This window comes from Coloeus monedula (assembly GCF_965178545.1).
Source record: "Coloeus monedula genome assembly, chromosome: 7".
Classification (NCBI taxonomy): Eukaryota; Metazoa; Chordata; class Aves; order Passeriformes; family Corvidae; genus Coloeus; species Coloeus monedula.
This window is the reverse complement of record NC_138787.1, coordinates 40,308,448-40,325,396: the sequence shown is the minus strand read 5'-3', so window position 1 is coordinate 40,325,396 and position 16,949 is coordinate 40,308,448. Positions and strand designations below refer to the sequence as shown.

Below are 16,949 nucleotides of genomic sequence, written 5' to 3'. Positions count from 1 at the left end.
CTAACAGACACACTCAGAGGTGGGCAGTCTTAAGATTTGTTTTTCCATTTTCAGTGGGAATAAAGAGGCTAAGGATTTTCTTTCTCTGTTCTTCTGAAAATTAAACTTTAACAACAACCAATTTAAACACAGATTTAACATTGGGGATATTATTCTTTATTTTTCAATACAGAATATGTGAGTTAGCTTCAAAAGGTGTTGAAAACAGAGTAGAATGGTAATGCAGCTAAATATAACTAGAAAATACTGGAATTCTTGTCTTTTTACTAGATACATATCCAGGCAGTAGTTTGGAATTTGTACGTCTTTCAGGAGGACTGCTGACTCATCCACCTGCAATTCCTTCATTTCTATTTTCCCTTTTATGATGGCACAATCTGTGTAATTCATTGCCTTCTTAGTACATTTTTGCAATTTGAATTAATTTATCCTTCTCTATTGTATATGAAACATTACAACATGGAAGAGAGCTGGATGGAGCTAAATAGTTCTAATCAGTAAGTTTAGAGTATTTGATCATGACAGCAACTGCAAAGATATTATACAGTCAATATACAGAGACACTACTGCATCTTAGCAATTTTTGTTCCAGCAGTACTCTGGTTTTTCTTTATTCTGATGCTGTGGAGAGCAGGCTCCCATGACTCAAGATTCTGAGAGCAGTATGACTTAAAAGACAAAAATCTAAAATGTGTACCACAGAAATTCCCCTTTTCAATCACTTAATTTCCTAATTTTACAATGAGCCTTTGCACATTACCACTCATATCCCCATGGTGTTCAGACAGAACAGCTCTTTGGAGCAAAACCCATACCTTGAGAAAACTCAACCATACTGGCTTCAGCCTAAGGGTGTTGTATCCTCAGTGATGGTGAATGTGTTTGAACAGTACTGTGTTCTGCTGAAGCAGGAAAACTCCTGTTATAAATGTAAAACAGTTACGAAACTAGGGAATAGCAGACACCTACTAGACAAGTATCATTCCAAAAAAGGAGGAACAGAGCCCTGCTTCTCCAGGCCCTTTTTAAAAAGCTGTTAACTCAAGGTAACAGACCAACCCCACACTTGGGAGCTCAGAAACCATGCAGACCAGGAATAGCAGAGAACCAGCAGAGCATGTACACCATAGTCCCCGGAATGCTGCCCCAGCCATAGGCACAAACCAGCTCTTCCACTAGAACTCCCCTCGGGGCCCAAGAGCAGCTCCAGTGGAAGGCTGGTGCAGGCCCTGTCCCAGGCTCTCCTTTGCTCAGCACACAGGGGGCACGGAGCAGGGCTGGCTCCATGCCCGGGCCAGGCTGCCAGGGGCTCCCAGTGCGGTGGCCCTGCCCAGGGCAGCGCGGCCTCAGCGCGGGCTCCCGGCTCCGCAGCACCGACCAAGCCTGCAGCATCTCGGGTGCACCCACAAACGTGTGGCCCCTGCAGCGCAGCATCCATATCGGCAAGAGGAACCTCATTTATGGCTGCCTCCAGTTCAATTACATGTGGGATAATGAGGTGTGGCAAGCTTTTTACATGCTTAGATCATCCTTTCCTAAGTCTCTAAATCTATCCTGTAGATTTTATTTACCCTAATCCTGCACTTTCTATTTTGAGTAAATTGGACTGATGATGAATCTCCACATTTCATCCAAATAACAGAAAATTCCCACAACATACCTGGATCTACACATGACAAGACAGACCCAAAGTTACCAAGCTTGTGGGATCCACCTGATAATAGATTATGCTTCCCACACAGCAATTTAACATTAGGGAAACAATACTAGAAAAATACATGAGAAATACCTGTCAAAATACAATTTGTTACAATGCTGAGATACTAGCAGATGCCACACACTGATAAACACAAAACCCCAAAATTACTTGTTACTAACTTATTAAAGGTTAGTAATTTAAAATATTTTAGCTACCAGAACAATACTTTAAAATTACATGACATTGCCTGGTGTCTACCAGAGTATAAAGCTGGCTACGTCAGTTCTGGAGTGGAAGATGACCTCTCACAAGTTCATTAGTGTCAAACAAACACATAAGGCAAGGTGCCGTGAAACCTCACCTTCATTTTTTTAAAACCTCTGAGCTGTACATTTTCCACTGCCAAGCAGCCTCTGGACAAAAACCTTTCATAAGCATCAATCAACGCTGGAGTTCTTACTCAGTAGTTAAAGTAACCACAGAAACAACTTAAAAGCTTTAAAAACCACACACAAAAAGCTTGGAGAACGAAAATCAAATCCCAATTTAGCTGCACCTAAGGATGCAACTGAATGGCATAATCTGATTAACAAACTACTTTTTTTTCCTTTAGATATGAAAAGATACAAGGATGGCTGACTACAGCAATGATTTTGCCGAGCTTAATATTCTAAAAGAGAACTTGAACTTTAAGATTAAAGTCCTACCGAATAGGGAGGATAACTAAAATGGAAACCTTCACAGAGTCTGTATCAGTATTAAACATAATAAAATGCATCTAATTCTTCACTCAATGTAAGTTGCTTAGAAACCAGAAGAATGGCAACTACGTTACCAAAAAACGTGTAAACTGAGTTTGATGTGGATGTGGGAATTCAGATCATTTTAACATGAGGGAATAGGACCACAACTTTTGCAACAACGAGAGCTGAAACAATGAATGTGCAGCCTCCTTGATCCTGGACACTGAGAGCAGCCACAGAGCAAACTCTGTTCCATGGATTCCCTCAACAGGCCCTTCTGGGATAGCCTGTTTCGTCTTTCTCTCCATTAACCTTTCAACGGAAGTGAAACAAGACTCTCAACCCACTTAAGAAAAATATCTGATATAAAATTGTGCTACAACAGAAGAAATCTTAAATTCTGCAGTTCTGCTTAAGATGTTTTAAAAAGAAAAAAAAAGTGCTAACACTGCAGGATGCTGTTGCTGACCAAGGCTCCCTGTGAGTCCCATAGAGTGAAGAGCACCACCAAATCCAACACTTCAATGTGCTCACACGTTACTACTGACAGTCTTAAACTCCATTCTGCTTCATAAGATGTGCTTCATCCTAACAAATATTAAAAAAAGATATGACCTTACAGATAAGTTCAGAAGGAAACTATATGTGGGAAAAAGAAAACAGTAAGAACAAGGAAAGACATCCAAACTGGAAAGCCCCTTCCAGAAAAAGGCATCTTCTCTATGTCTATGTAGTAAGAAACTGTTTAAGGATTACCAAACCCAGTAGGTTTAATGCTCTTTCAATAGAACTGACAGGCAAGTGTACACAGAACTCTGTAACAGGGCTATAAGGTGTAGTATAAGGTGCTTCATTTTTATTGTAAAACACTGACCATTGCCCTTTAAAGGTTCTGTGTCTTTCAAAATTGAAAAGCTTACGTGTGTGTGTGGTTGTACATACACAGCCAGTCCAGCTTCGGGAGAGGGCAATCCAGGAGGGCCTGGGGAGCCCAGTGTCCCAGTCTGCCCAGTTAGGACAAGGCAATCCAGTCACACCACTACCAACACCTACCAGGAGCTGCAGAACCATTCCTGCCAAGTGGAGCCATCCATAGCCAGCCTTCTGGGACAGGACACAGGCTGCTGGCATGGAAAATACATGCATGAGGGAAGAGCAACATTTAATTCTTTTGCTCTTGAGACTCTGGAAAGACCAGAAAAAGAGAGAAACTAGCATGGAATGGGAAGAAAACACATTACAGCCTGAGTAAAAAGAAGCAGTGAAGTGCACTGAGTGAGAAACAACCCAGGTAAAATTAGAATAAATGGTTTAAATGGTGAACCTTTACCAACTCTGCTCGTACTTGACATTATTTGCTCACTTCCTGGCATTTATTTCTGCACCCTGGATTACTTCAGCAGTCCACAAAATATTAATGTTCTCCTGTATCTCTTAAAAAAACCAATCAATTTTTAAAGAAAACAGTGAAAAATAGAGGCTATTCAGACCACTGAAGTAATTTGCATACGTGTTTCAAGGGCAGGATCTTTATTTGAGGGGAGGTGTTTATATGCACATGGGATACATCACTGGAATTAGCTTCTGAAAAGACATTCACCACATTAAATACTCAATGCTCAGCAAAAAAGCTTAAGCTCTTAAATAACTGACAAGAGCAGCTGAAAGTGGGCAAAGCAACACAGGATAATCAAAAACAGCTCCATATTTTAAGCATGAAACAATGCTTCTTCTGTTGCAAGGTATTTTTAGAGTAACAACAAAAAGTCAAACTGAAACTTGAAAGTATTCCGTTCCAAGTTCAATTTTCCAGACAGTGGATGTGTACTTTATGCACCACAAATGCCCTTTGCTCTTAAAATTCAAAGCCTAATTTGGACAGAAAAAACCAACTGAATTTGCATGTTTAGATTTTAAAAGGCAAACTTATTTTATTTAATGGCCTTTCAATTTTCCAGAATGGTACCTGAAACCTTGATGCTCTCAGCTGGGTTCAGAGTGTATTAGTCAGAAATGCTGAGTGAGATGTTATGCAAGACAGAGGGGTTCAAACACGCATTTAGCTGACCATGGTCAGCTGAGAATCAAACCTTTACTGCTACAGGGAAGTAATTCTTAAAACACTCAGTTTTAAAATAAGGATTAAATAGTGGGTCTGGGTCTTAAGAAAACGTTAGGCTTTTCTGCATAACAACTTCACTTTTCTTTGAGAGCAGCAATTTAGTGGCCACTAGCAATAAAAACAACAACCAAATAATAAAAAAACCCAAACCACAAAAATCAAAAAACCAAACCAAAACCCAAAAAAAACCAAAACTCAAAACCCAGTGGCAGTGAATTTCAGCACATTTCTGTTTATCATTCCAAGTGCTGCACGTCAGGCTTTTAACAGGGGCCTTGGCTGAAATGAAAGAGAGAAAGTAAAACAGGGATGGTGGAACCTCATATGACAGATCACAGCTCATGCCTTTGAAAAACATTTTACTTATGAAAAAGAATACTAAGTATAATCTCAATTTCTTAATTGTATCTGACATGAATAAAAGAGAGGAAGTTCCAAATTCAAAGATTTCATCCAACTTGATCAGTATACAATATTCCTAAAGGGAATGGCAGACAAACAAAAGTAACTAACGATACGCCAGTCTACAATGGAATATAATGCAGAAGTAAAGCATCCACTCTACAAACATTCAACACTCTGTACACGCGTATTTAAGTCAAAGATATTTACACAGAGACACCTGAATACAAGAAGAAGGAAACTAATGCAAATGTAAACTAGGTCTTAAAGAGTATTGATCTACCAGATCTGAATCAAACAAGACACAAGAAAGATTTATTAATACGGACCCTTTCTGCAGACCAAATTTAAAAAATCCAAATATGCAGGCAATCACTGAAAGTCTGATGCATACAAATCCATAAGCACTTCAGTAACTTTTATTTCAGAAATCAAAACCACCCATCTTGTTTCTCCGGATTCTCTGCCTTTAAAGCACTATGTTGCTACATTCTAAACATTACCTTTTTGTTGGCATAATAATCTGTCCCTTGTTATTTGAGCACTACTATTAATGTCTAATAAGCCTTGAAACTGGAAAACCTAAAAGTCCCAACTACTTACCACATTGAATTTCTACTGACATCAATGAAGTTTTCATGCATACCATGTACTACATTTGATGTTCAACTTCTGATGGGATTTAGCGCAGGAAGAACACTGCAAACTAAGCACAATACTGCCATTATTCGTGTTCCTTCAGGCCTGATATTGGGTCAACAGAATGACAATGCTCATGCTACTAGAAAGCCATCTGAAATAACTGAGTATGTTCCACAGAAATTTAATATACAGGATTTTCTTTTCTTTTTAAATTAAAATACATTACATGTATTTTATACTGAATGAGCTTTTGCTTAGTAAGTAAAAAAAAAAAAAAAGGCAGATTCTCAAATGCAAGCAAGTTGCTGACTTTGGGACAGTTAAAGAAAACAACTGTAATTATATACTGGAAAACAGCTGGCAGTACAGAAACCCAACAGGAATTACTAATACAAATTTCTCTCTGAAGTATTTTTAAGCACTTAAGAATGAGTAACTCTGTAGAATTCCTAAACCATATCATAATTAAGAAGTATTTTTTGTTTATATTCTGAAGCTTCTTATGTATATTCTTTTTCACCTCACTGCAGGCACAGACAGGACTTACAGGTAACCTGGTAGAACTTTAATTTGAACAACGGTCTTCTGGATCTGATTGCTTGAACTGTGTCACTAACATACACAATTTCTGTGCTATACTAAAATAAAAACAGCCAGCTCCTTTCAGCTGAGGCCAAAGGCACAAAATCTCTTTGTGGTTACAGAGGCCAAGTTAAAAACCTCAAGGAAATAAACTAGACAACAAGTAAACCTCAACAATGAAAACACAGGAGAGAGCACAGAAAGACACAGTTCTACAGTAGGTAGAAAGAAACACACAGCAGAAAAAGACAAAGAGCTGAGATTACCTTAAATCTAGAAAATAAAGTCCATTAACAAAGCAAAGCAAAAGGCAAAGAGCAAAGAAAGAGAACACACACCCTCGGCAGAGGTCATAAGATGAGATATCTCTGTCACAATCTCACTGGAGAGACACCTCCCAGGGAATCTCTAGAGGACTTGGAAACTTTGCAAGAGTTTAAAGAGAAAATATTTACTTGACGACAATAAACTGACAAAGAGGAGAAAGTGCCACTTTTTACTTTGTTTCTGGGACTGACTAAAAAACTTGAGAAACAAGGGGAAACTGTGTGAGTAACTGTTGTACATTTCCAGCTCAATGCGTGTGAGACACATAAACCTACCTATTACTTTCTGGGACACAAAAATTAATCTTCCTGTTTACCCTCTTCCTGCTTGGTTTCAAACATTCCCAAAATAGTTTTCTGTTTCTTTAAGGTTACAGGCGCAGACTCTGGGTTTTCCCCCCTCAGGTTCTGTCCTTTACGAAGTATGTACATCACTAATGCAAGGAAGGACAAAGCAAAAGAAAAATCAACTCATAGACAGTTATCTCTGTTGTATGGAAATAACTATGTCTGAAGGGCTGTAAAGACAGGTTGCTTCATGCTGCAGAAAACCAGAAAAAATCTGTATGCAGAAAAAGTTGTATGTCTGGGTTGTTTGAAATTTTGTTTGTTTGGCACATCTGTTTACCTAAGTAGGATACCAACCATCTTGTCTTCAAATCCACATTTAGAAACACATTCCGTAAGTTTTGCTTTCTAAAGCTATTCTACACATAACTTGCTGCCAACACAGCTCTTTTCACCTGTGTTCACGTATGTTTGCACAAACTTATAATTACACATGTGCATGTTTAAACACACTAATTTGGCTTCATTTAGATTTTACCTAATTCTACAATAGCCACTACCTAGCTATCAACGTCTCCCAGCCACATCTGAATAAACCCTTTTTCAACAAAATGACTGTAGAAGAATTTCTACTGAAGCAACTGCAGGGTCTGAGCCCAACTATGTACCCCTAATTACTGCTTTTGGTGCTTCCTGAGGCATCATTTTCCCAAAAGTGACATTCCCACATGACAGCCTTCCACCTGATCAAGGCAGAAGTTATTTCTACAAAGATGTTCTACAACCCTTCAGCAGAGCACTTCAGTCTCTCTCTCAAAGCATCAATACAAATTCTTGCAACCCTCTTTTTCAAGATAACCCTGAATTTAAAAATCTATTAAAAACTGCAGTCAACATTCCCAGCAGCTATTTCAAAAATGTTATGCACAGCTTCAGCTCTTAAGCCCTTAAGTCAGGGCAAATGAGAAATTCTAACATTAAAATCCACACAAGCTACTGTTAAGAAAAGTCCTAATTTCTTTTTGTCCTTTAACCCTTTTACATTTTTAAATATTACAGCTGCGCCTGCCTTCAATCTAGAAAAAAGCACCACCATTCCTACTTGCACTACTTCCACAAGCCTACCAGCTGTAAAACCCATAAAATAGAGCTAACACACAAACAGGAAGTTCTATTCAGTCAAACAGGAATCATCCAGCTCAGATCTGAATTATGCACACTTCCAGGCATTCCTTTCATGTAACCCATGGGACAACTGGGGTTACTTCAGTTTAAGAGTAAGCTGCTGCAGTTTAGCCTAAACCCCTTCCAATTTGACTCCAAACGGTCACATGTGGTCAAGGCACAGCTGCAACCCATCACCATGGTGTCCCTCCTATGCCGGCTGGGCTGCCCACTATGACCCACATGGATTTTACTACCTTCTAGCTCCTCAGCATCACTCCTAAACCATGACTATACTGAAAAAAGACCACGGCAGTCTTTCCAGTTGTGTTCAGGGTGGCCCTACTGAGATGCGCTGTCCCCTTCCTTCCACATTCGGAAGCTCTGAAAGACCTGAAAACTTTTTCAAAACTTCATAAGCAAAAAATCAAGTCCATGTGCCCACAGAGCTGAGAGAAGCATCTAAATGTACTATCACGTTCCTCTCTCCAACAGCACTTTGAAGAACGGCCGTATCTGCATTAACTGTCCTATCTCTCTAGTCAGCTCCCATTGCTGGGGTGCATTTCAACTCTCTTTAGAGAGCAGGAAATTTTAAGCTGTTGTTCCTATTCCATATCCAAAGGGCCCTGAAGTGGGACAACTCTACAATCAAAAAACCCCTTCAATTTCTCACTGTTTTCAGTTTAAAGACCAGGGAGACAAGTGAGCAAAAATAAGCTCTACAAAGACCAATGTTCTTTGCCTTGCTTCACATCTTTTCTAAAAGTGGACAAATGTGTTACAGCTGAAAGAACTGGAATGTCCTCTGGAACAACAGAGAAAGCTAATAAACTGGACATAACTTTACAGGAAGTCCCGGATGTAACACAGAACAGAACAAAATGCACTCATCTCTTTCCAAACTTTTCACATCATCTTCAAATGTAAAATAAGCCAAAATTTCTGAAACCCTATGTAAAAATTATTTACTTTCTTTTAAAAAGCTGCTCCTGAACTCCTCCTTGCTCTAGCTCTCACCAGTCAGGCATTATTCACCACCAATTTTTCTCAATACTTGGTTTCCATAACATCTAATTAATACACGAAACTCCAGAGCTCTGCTTAAAAAACAACAACAAAAAACCCCAAACAAACAAACGCACCAAACCAAAAATTAAACCAAAAAACTTCCCACTCTCTAACTCTTCCCTCACTGCTCAGAAATACAGCAACAATATATCTGCAAAAACAGAGAGAAAAATCCTCTTTTGCACACATTAATCCAGACAGATGTCATGAGATCCTAAAATAAAAAAACATGCTTTCTGACCTACAGGAAAAAGGCTTTTCCAAGCTTCAGATTTTAATCAAAGCCTGGTCAGAGCTCCATTCCTTCTGAGCTTAAACCAACTCCCATCTAGTATTTTAAGAAAAAATGTACCAGTGAAAGCCTCACCACAGGAATCTTTAGCCCACTCTGTTTAAAACAACCCCAGCTGGTAACTTCAAGTCAGCAGCACACACAAAATTAACAGGACGCCTTTCGTCTTGCTCTGTGATTATTTCTGTGCATCTCTGATCTCGTGTCAATGTTTTTTCTAGTCAGCATAGCTCCCATCATTCAGTCACTTAGAAGGGAACTGTGGCAGAGTGCAAACTTCACAATACCACAAAAAATTTCCCAAAGAACAACACATTACCTGCCAGACGAACTCAGAACCAGTTTTTGCAAAAGAACAGTGAAAACACCCTCCCCTTGTAGGGCTCAGTGTAACTGTATAGTTCTAGAAGCTGAATGCAAGACACATACACAACTTGCTTTCCAAAAAAATAAGACTGTGTTGTTTTACAAGTTCCAATAAATAAGGATGTGGCAGCTTTATTATTATGCTCTGTTCTTTATACATTTAAGAAATATTTGGATTTACTTATATTTTACTCTGGGAGTAAGAAGTTCGCGTTGCCAAAGAGCATAAATTTACTCTTAGGGATAATTTAGGATCAAACTCATCAGAAAATCAGGAATGTTAGTCTACATTAATAGTTTGAAGTTAAAAATAAATCTCTGAAAAACAAGTAACTTTCACTCAGGTCCATGAGCTTTGCATCCACTGCAGCAAAGACTTCAGCATGCCTGGCACAGAGCAGGCAGGTTCACACCACTCACCAACGCCTGGAACATCTACAACTACTGCTCCTCCTCAACAAGCATTGCTGGGCCTTCTCTGCCCTTGAAAATAGCAATGGGAGCTCTTAGTTACCCTTCTTCCTGGAAAGTAATGCAGGTAAGTAGTGGCCTACTAAATTTATGGTTAATAGTAATATGTTTTATTTTAAGTAAGATTTGTTGATAATGATTAACTTGACCTTCAAAAAAATCTCTGTAGTTAAAGCAAAAACTAGAACATAGTAGAAACCTGATAACCAGCTTAATAACTTCCCACTAATTCAATTATTTTTTTTCAAAAGACATACATAATAAAAATTCTATTGCCCATAATACATAACCAGTTTTGAGGTTTTTTTATATTGTAAAGAATAAGCAGTTTAAACTGCATTTCTGTAGTTGAGGGTTCAGCAGGCCTGGCCCCAGGCCGTGTAGGAGCTGGCAGCATAGTACACACAGCCTGCTCTCAGTATTTCTAGGGCAACAACCAGGAACAACTGCTCTCACCCGTCCTGCCCGGTGGTGATGCAGGAATAAATGCACTGGATCCGCCTTGCAGGCAGGCTGAGACCTGCAGCGCCTGCTCCGCAGGCAGCAGCTGGGGCAGGTGGGCAGAGAGCTGCCCCGGGGACGGGCATCGCTGCACCACAGAACGGACAGTCCTGGGTTTGCTGTGCACAACTCACCTGGGCTATAAAACATTGCATTAATATTCATACCTGGGTCTTTCTTGGTCCCTTTTCCACCCTCTCGGCTCTTTTTTAGAACGGCCTTTAACATTTTAAATGTTGCTCCTAGAGTAATGGAGAGAAACAAAAATAAATGCAATGTCCATGCCCACAAGTCGAAACAAAATACAGACAGGATCAATACAAATAAAACAGTGAGGTAATTAGCAGAAACTTTCTGGCAGCCACATTTATTTCTTACAATATCACTTGGTTAAGCAAAGAACTGATGTGCAAGGAATGTTTTAATACTTGAACTAAGCAACTAAGAGTTTGCTGTCTTCTGGTACACAAAAATACTGCAGCATTCTCCACATTCCACATCCAATTACAGTTACAGGGCTAAACCTGAGTAAGTTGCTGTAAGACACTCCAGAAAAAATAAGCTAAAATCAAGCTCTAACTCCTGACAGGACTTCAGCAGCCTGACTGGGAGCAATGGGAGCAGCCTGGTGTCAGTTGGGAATGCCAACTGCAAGACTGTAAAACAGATAGCAGCAGGACATGGTACCACCCCTGTTCTGTCCCTGCACACAGCACACAGAGTGACAGAGGAACAAACTCCTGCGTCCCCGCAACGCTTTCTGCCTGCCACAAGGCACACTTAACAATCAACCTCAAGTGAGCACTAGCTGCAGATTTCAGAGCAGTATTAAGTATAAGAAAAATGTATTTGGGCTGATAAACCTGAAAGACAGTTAAGTTGTTTCACGTAAGTAACTTCAGTTACAGAGCAAGGAAAACAGAATGAAAGGTATTATGAAGAGCACTTCTTTTTCAAAAAGCTTTCTGGGAGCATCTATGAATTGTAATTTCATTTGCTTTCTCTACTGAAAAATTCGAAAGGTATCTAACATTGGAAATTTTGCAGTACAGAATATGCAACAAGAAGGGGGGGAAAAAGCAATTTGACTATGTTGTCTTATGTAACAGACTGCCATAAACCCCACACGAAATCAACAGGAAAAGCAAAAGTCTTCCATCCAAAAACTATGGATTCCTCAGAAAGTTCTCTTCATTTGATGAAATAAAGCAGAGAAAGAGAAATCAGTACAACAGAATTCTTCAGCTCCTATGAATAACTTGAAGCACATACAACTAACACTAATCAGAAGACTGGAAGGTTTCCAGAGCCTGGATCATACTCCACAAGCTCTCTGACAGCTTCACGCAGGTAACAGCCAGGCACACCAAGGGCTGGTTCCCACCCAGCCAGGGAACATCGCCAGAAGCTGCGCTGAGGACTGGCACGCCCTGGTGCCACACACGGGCACAAGGCAGCGCACGCTGGGGCTCCTGCCGGCACACACAGGAGAGACACCGCTACTGCTGTCCCTGCTCGCTGCCAGAGCAAACAGGTTCTGCAACACTTTCAGGTGGTTCCCAAAGGATATAAATTACTCAGCCCTCTCCAATTTCAGCATCAAGAAAATTGAAAAAGCTCACAAACACACCCCCAAAATGGGATCATCTAACCGAAAAAAGAAATGCACTGAAAGGAAGCAAATTATTATTATTAAAGCACAAATAAATTTATCAAAATAAGCATCACTATACTACACTAGAATGTTGAATGCCAGCTGGGGAAGGTGAAGCTTTTTTTTTTAAAAAAACCCATATACTCTATGTGTTTACAATATCAGCGACTGGGTACCAGCCATGTCCTACAGGCAAAGGCTACGTGCTAGTTCTCAACACGTCCAGCAATGTCCAAAAGGCTGGACTGAAATAACATGGTTAATGACAGCCCCCTGAACACTGCTCAAGGTTTTTTTAAATAAGGAAGTGTCTCCTAAAATTCAAACACAAGATCATGAGAAGAAACAACTAAATGCAACACGAGGAAACACTCTCCCCTCTTTCACCAGCTAGGCTCCCCTCCTCTCTTGTCTGCACGAGCTAGATACAGACATAATCCACAACAGCAAAGAATTTTCTGAGATCAAGAAACAGCCCTGACAATCAGACACATTTAGTGAAGAAAACAGTGCTCAATCATATAATTCAAGGCTGAAACATAATGCATATGTAGAAAAATGGGAAGTCTAATTACAGCTGCAGAAACAATGTGATATTCCCTAACTTCTGCCTAGCTTCAGAACATTGTTTCCCCTAAAAACACTTAGTATTGTATATTGTTGGTATTCTGCATGATAAATTTTACTTACAGGCATTTTAAAAATCTCTTAAGTCATGCAGAAAAATATTGACATCATTAAAATTCTGTTTGTATCACCACATGAACATGGAAGAAATAGTCTATCTGAACTCTTGTTAATGTTCACAGAGTGGGTCCCATCAAGCTCTGCCCTGAGATCTGACCACCAGATGCATTTTTAAATTTTTTTTTTTCTCCACAAGTGATACAGCTTAATGGTGCAACCAGAACAAAAAATACAAGAGGGTAATAAGGAAATAATTTAGTTTTGCAGAGCAGGTCTTCACAGGGAGCCTTACTGCAAGTGATGACAATGACATTGTTGCAAGGAGAACTGGCTCTTAAGACAAATATGGTAATAATAAAAGAACATTTACAGGACCTCAAACAGGTGCAGTGCCAAAAGAAACCCGCTGCAGCAGCTCAGAGAGAGAAGAAATGTGAGCTTAAAAAAAGCCAGTGTTAAAAATGGGTGCAGATAGGAATCCAATGGACAAAGAGGCCACAGGCACCAACAAACACAGGAGGTTCCCTCTGAACATCAAGAACATTTCCTCACTGTGAGGGTGACCACCATGGGCATGGGGTGCCCAGACAGGCTCCGGAGGCTCCCTCCTTGGAAGTACTCAAGAGCCATCTGGACAGTCCTGGCCAACTGGCTGTAGAAAACCCTTCCTGAGCAGGGCTGGACAAAGCAACTTCCCATGGACCCTTCCAACCTCAACCGCTCTGTGATTCAGGAAGAGGCTGAGCAGGACTGCCCTCGTATGGGTCCCTGGGGTACACCACAAGTTCCTGACTTTCCACTGGCCTTTGTGCCACTGACCACATGTCTTGCACCTGGTTTCACGTGGCACCACGTAGGTACACTGTTCCCTTGCAGTCTGTCCATCTGGGAGGTCAATGCACAGCACGTAGGGATGCACAGCTTTCAAGAGATAAACCCCATCCACACCCAGAGAAGTGTCTTGAAATGTATCTAACATCCTGAGAGAAGGCGATGGAACAGCATGAAACTAAACTGTGGCTCTCTTTGGTTGGTTCAGATACATTCCCTTTCCCCAATACAACCCATCTTGGACTAAATTCCAAGCAGGGGCTGTCAACAACCAGCTCAGGGCACCTTCTGCTCTGAAGCAAACATCCTGGCACACACCAGAATAAAGACATTCCAAAAGCCTACTGTACGCAGTAGAAAGCGCATTCTAACTCACTGCATCTTACTTTATGTAGCATATGCCTCCTAGTACAAGATCTAAAAATCCTAATTATCATATTCCAAAAGGAAAGAAAACCAACTCCAAGCATCTCTTCTAAAGATGTACAAACACCCTCCCCAGATAACCTCCTAAGCTAAGACATCAAACAAAATAGAAGTCTCAATGTATTTGTTATGCACTGCTTTTTAAATAAATAATTTTTCTTTTTCCATACAAAAACCATCTGCCATGTTAGAAAGCCTGCATTATGCAATGGTAGGATCTGAAGCTGTTAATGAATTTCAGAATCTAAGAAAGGTATTTTACATACATAGCTAGAATAGAGTGGCAGGGGGAAGAAAAAAAAAAAAGGAAGACCTGAAAAGCCACATATTATATTTAACTTTTTTATTTCGTGACTACGACAAGTATTAATTTTATATTAACCAGAACAGACAGGCTTGATACAGAACTGAAACTTTACAGTATATGTCATTCCTATTCTTAGAATATAGATAAGGGTTAATGAGAGATCAAATAAAAGGAATCAAGGACAATTCCATCCTAGATTTTCTCTTCTTGGAATTGAGGCCAATTTCCTTACTGTGCAAACAGTTCTTCAAGGATCTAGTCCAACAAAGAACAGTACCGGCATGCAAGATGGTTTCTTACTCAGACCACATTCAGTGTAGATATAAAAAGTGCCTACTACCTGGCAATAAAGTCCGCTTCCTTCCTTTTCCCCTATAAAATGAAATGCAAAAATGAAAGAGAAGCACTTCCAAAGTGACTCACCTTTGCTATGTGAGTTCTGGATTATGTGGACAGATCTAACCCTAGGGGCTGCAACAGCAAAGCGATAGCAGTGCTCTCTGTTTGCAAGCTGAAAGGTACAAAAAATAAACTGTCTTCTGCAGTAATGCTAAAACCACCACCTTGGATCCAGTATAACATCATTCACATTCCAGAGTGTGCAGGTGAACACTGAAGAAACAAACCAAATACTACAGCTTAGAAATACTACAGACAGTGTTATTTAAAAAATAAAAAAACAAACCCAAAAGATATACCAAAGTTATTTACACCTACTGTGACACTTATTGACAAAAGCACTTCAGGTAATGTATTTCTTCATACACATTGTTCACACCTCAGGAACACCGATTAAAGTGAACAGCAAGAGTGTGCATTTATAGCTCCTCATCCCTTGAACCAGGCACAGGATATTAGATCTTGTTTTGTTTTAATGATATCTATATTAATAGAATATTTTCCAGTAATGCTGGCACATTGTCCTTCTAAGCAGATTGTACTTTCTCTCTCCTCACAGCCAAGCTTAAGTAGAATCACTCCCTGACTCAGACTTCAGGAACCTTTTCAGAGACTGCAATTGCTTCACTTTGGCAAATAACTCCCGTTTACATTTTCTTAATTCCAACTTTTAAATACTGCCATGAAACCACTGTTTGTTGTTTGGTTTGGTTTTACTTGTTTGCTGCGTTTTTTAAAGATTTAAAAACTATCATTTCCATTTCAAAATGGATATTAGATGCAGACTTGTTATCCCAGAGTGCTAATAATAATGTCCCAACAGAACTCTTCTGCTTGTTGAAGACCCTGTCAGCTGCTGACAACACCAAAAGCATTTTCAACTGGATGCTGTTCTCCCACCAGTTCAACTGTTTGTCTTCAGATGCAAAAGACATTCCATAGAACTGCTTCCTGCTCAGAGCATGAAGGGAAAGGGCAGAAAGTCCCTTGATCCAGAATTTATAATGATCAGCTTCTTTATTAGTGACTCCAAAACATTGTCAGTTTTATAAAACACAAATCTTAGGTCATGGAAAGAGTTGGGAGCACAGGCATACACAACAGTTAAGTTCTCAACCTTTACAAGTTAAGTACTTCATTACCTGAGGAATCCCCTCTGAAAAGCAGAGGTGGAAAAATCTCTCCACATTTTCACTCACCCTGCAAGCCTCTCCTTAAAACCCAGCAACTTCCTTGCAAGGGCATGTTTTCCACATAAAGCTACTATTGAAGACACCAACATCAGGAACTAGATAATTCACAGCTCTTGCTCCACCTCCCTTACCTTTCAGAGAGGGTTATTTTCAAAGATCTATCCACAGGAGTTTACCACTACTGCAGAGGTCAAATAAACTAATCCCACATGGTACATAAGCACCTGAGCTAATGCCCATGAACTCCTGACATTTATATACTACCCACAGTTGTGTTCAAGCTTTCATATTTAGATCCTGAAAACCACTTTAGCATTTATTCACAAAGAAATAAAGGGTAGAACATCTTAGTCTACTGTCTGCACAGAAGTACTTAAGGATTTGCCACCTTTCAGTGTGGGATTTATTAAACACATAGTTCAAATAATCTGTATTTTTTAAAGTGTATTTTGCATTTTTGAATCCAAAGATTCAAACATTTGAATCTCAAAATCCTAAGCTTCAAAAGAAAACTTCATTTAGTCAGAACTGCTTTCACTCTCTTCAAATGCATTCAGAGTGTAATTCTATGTGTCACACAGAAATGTTTCAACATTTCCCCTTTCTGGCAAATTCAAACTCCTTTAGCTGAACTGTAGACTTCAAACGAGGAATATACAGCAAAAAACAATACTTAAAGGAGCAAGGTATTACTGATGTAACAAATCAAGACAGTAAGTAAAAAATCCTTTCAAATCACTACACTTTGGGCCATCAGTATGCAGCATTTTGTAATAAACAGAG

The 16,949-nt window shown here is 39.7% G+C and overlaps 1 protein-coding gene across 6 annotated transcripts in view; it reads right to left on the bottom strand.

The window, feature by feature from the left end:
* Positions 1-16,949, bottom strand: part of TANC1 (tetratricopeptide repeat, ankyrin repeat and coiled-coil containing 1) — a 72,198-nt gene that overhangs the window by 44,290 nt on the left and 10,959 nt on the right. For 5 of the 6 annotated variants that reach the window (XR_014226582.1, XM_082285280.1, XM_082285282.1 and 2 more), the window contains exon 2: positions 10,837-10,911. Coding sequence is in view for 5 of the 6 variants with exons in the window: in XM_082285280.1 (XP_082141406.1) it covers positions 10,837-10,897 (61 nt within the window). In the remaining variant the exon portion in view is untranslated. Of the gene's footprint in view, positions 1-10,836; positions 10,922-16,949 lie in introns of those variants that run through there. The other variant, XM_082285279.1, reaches the window with a different exon arrangement.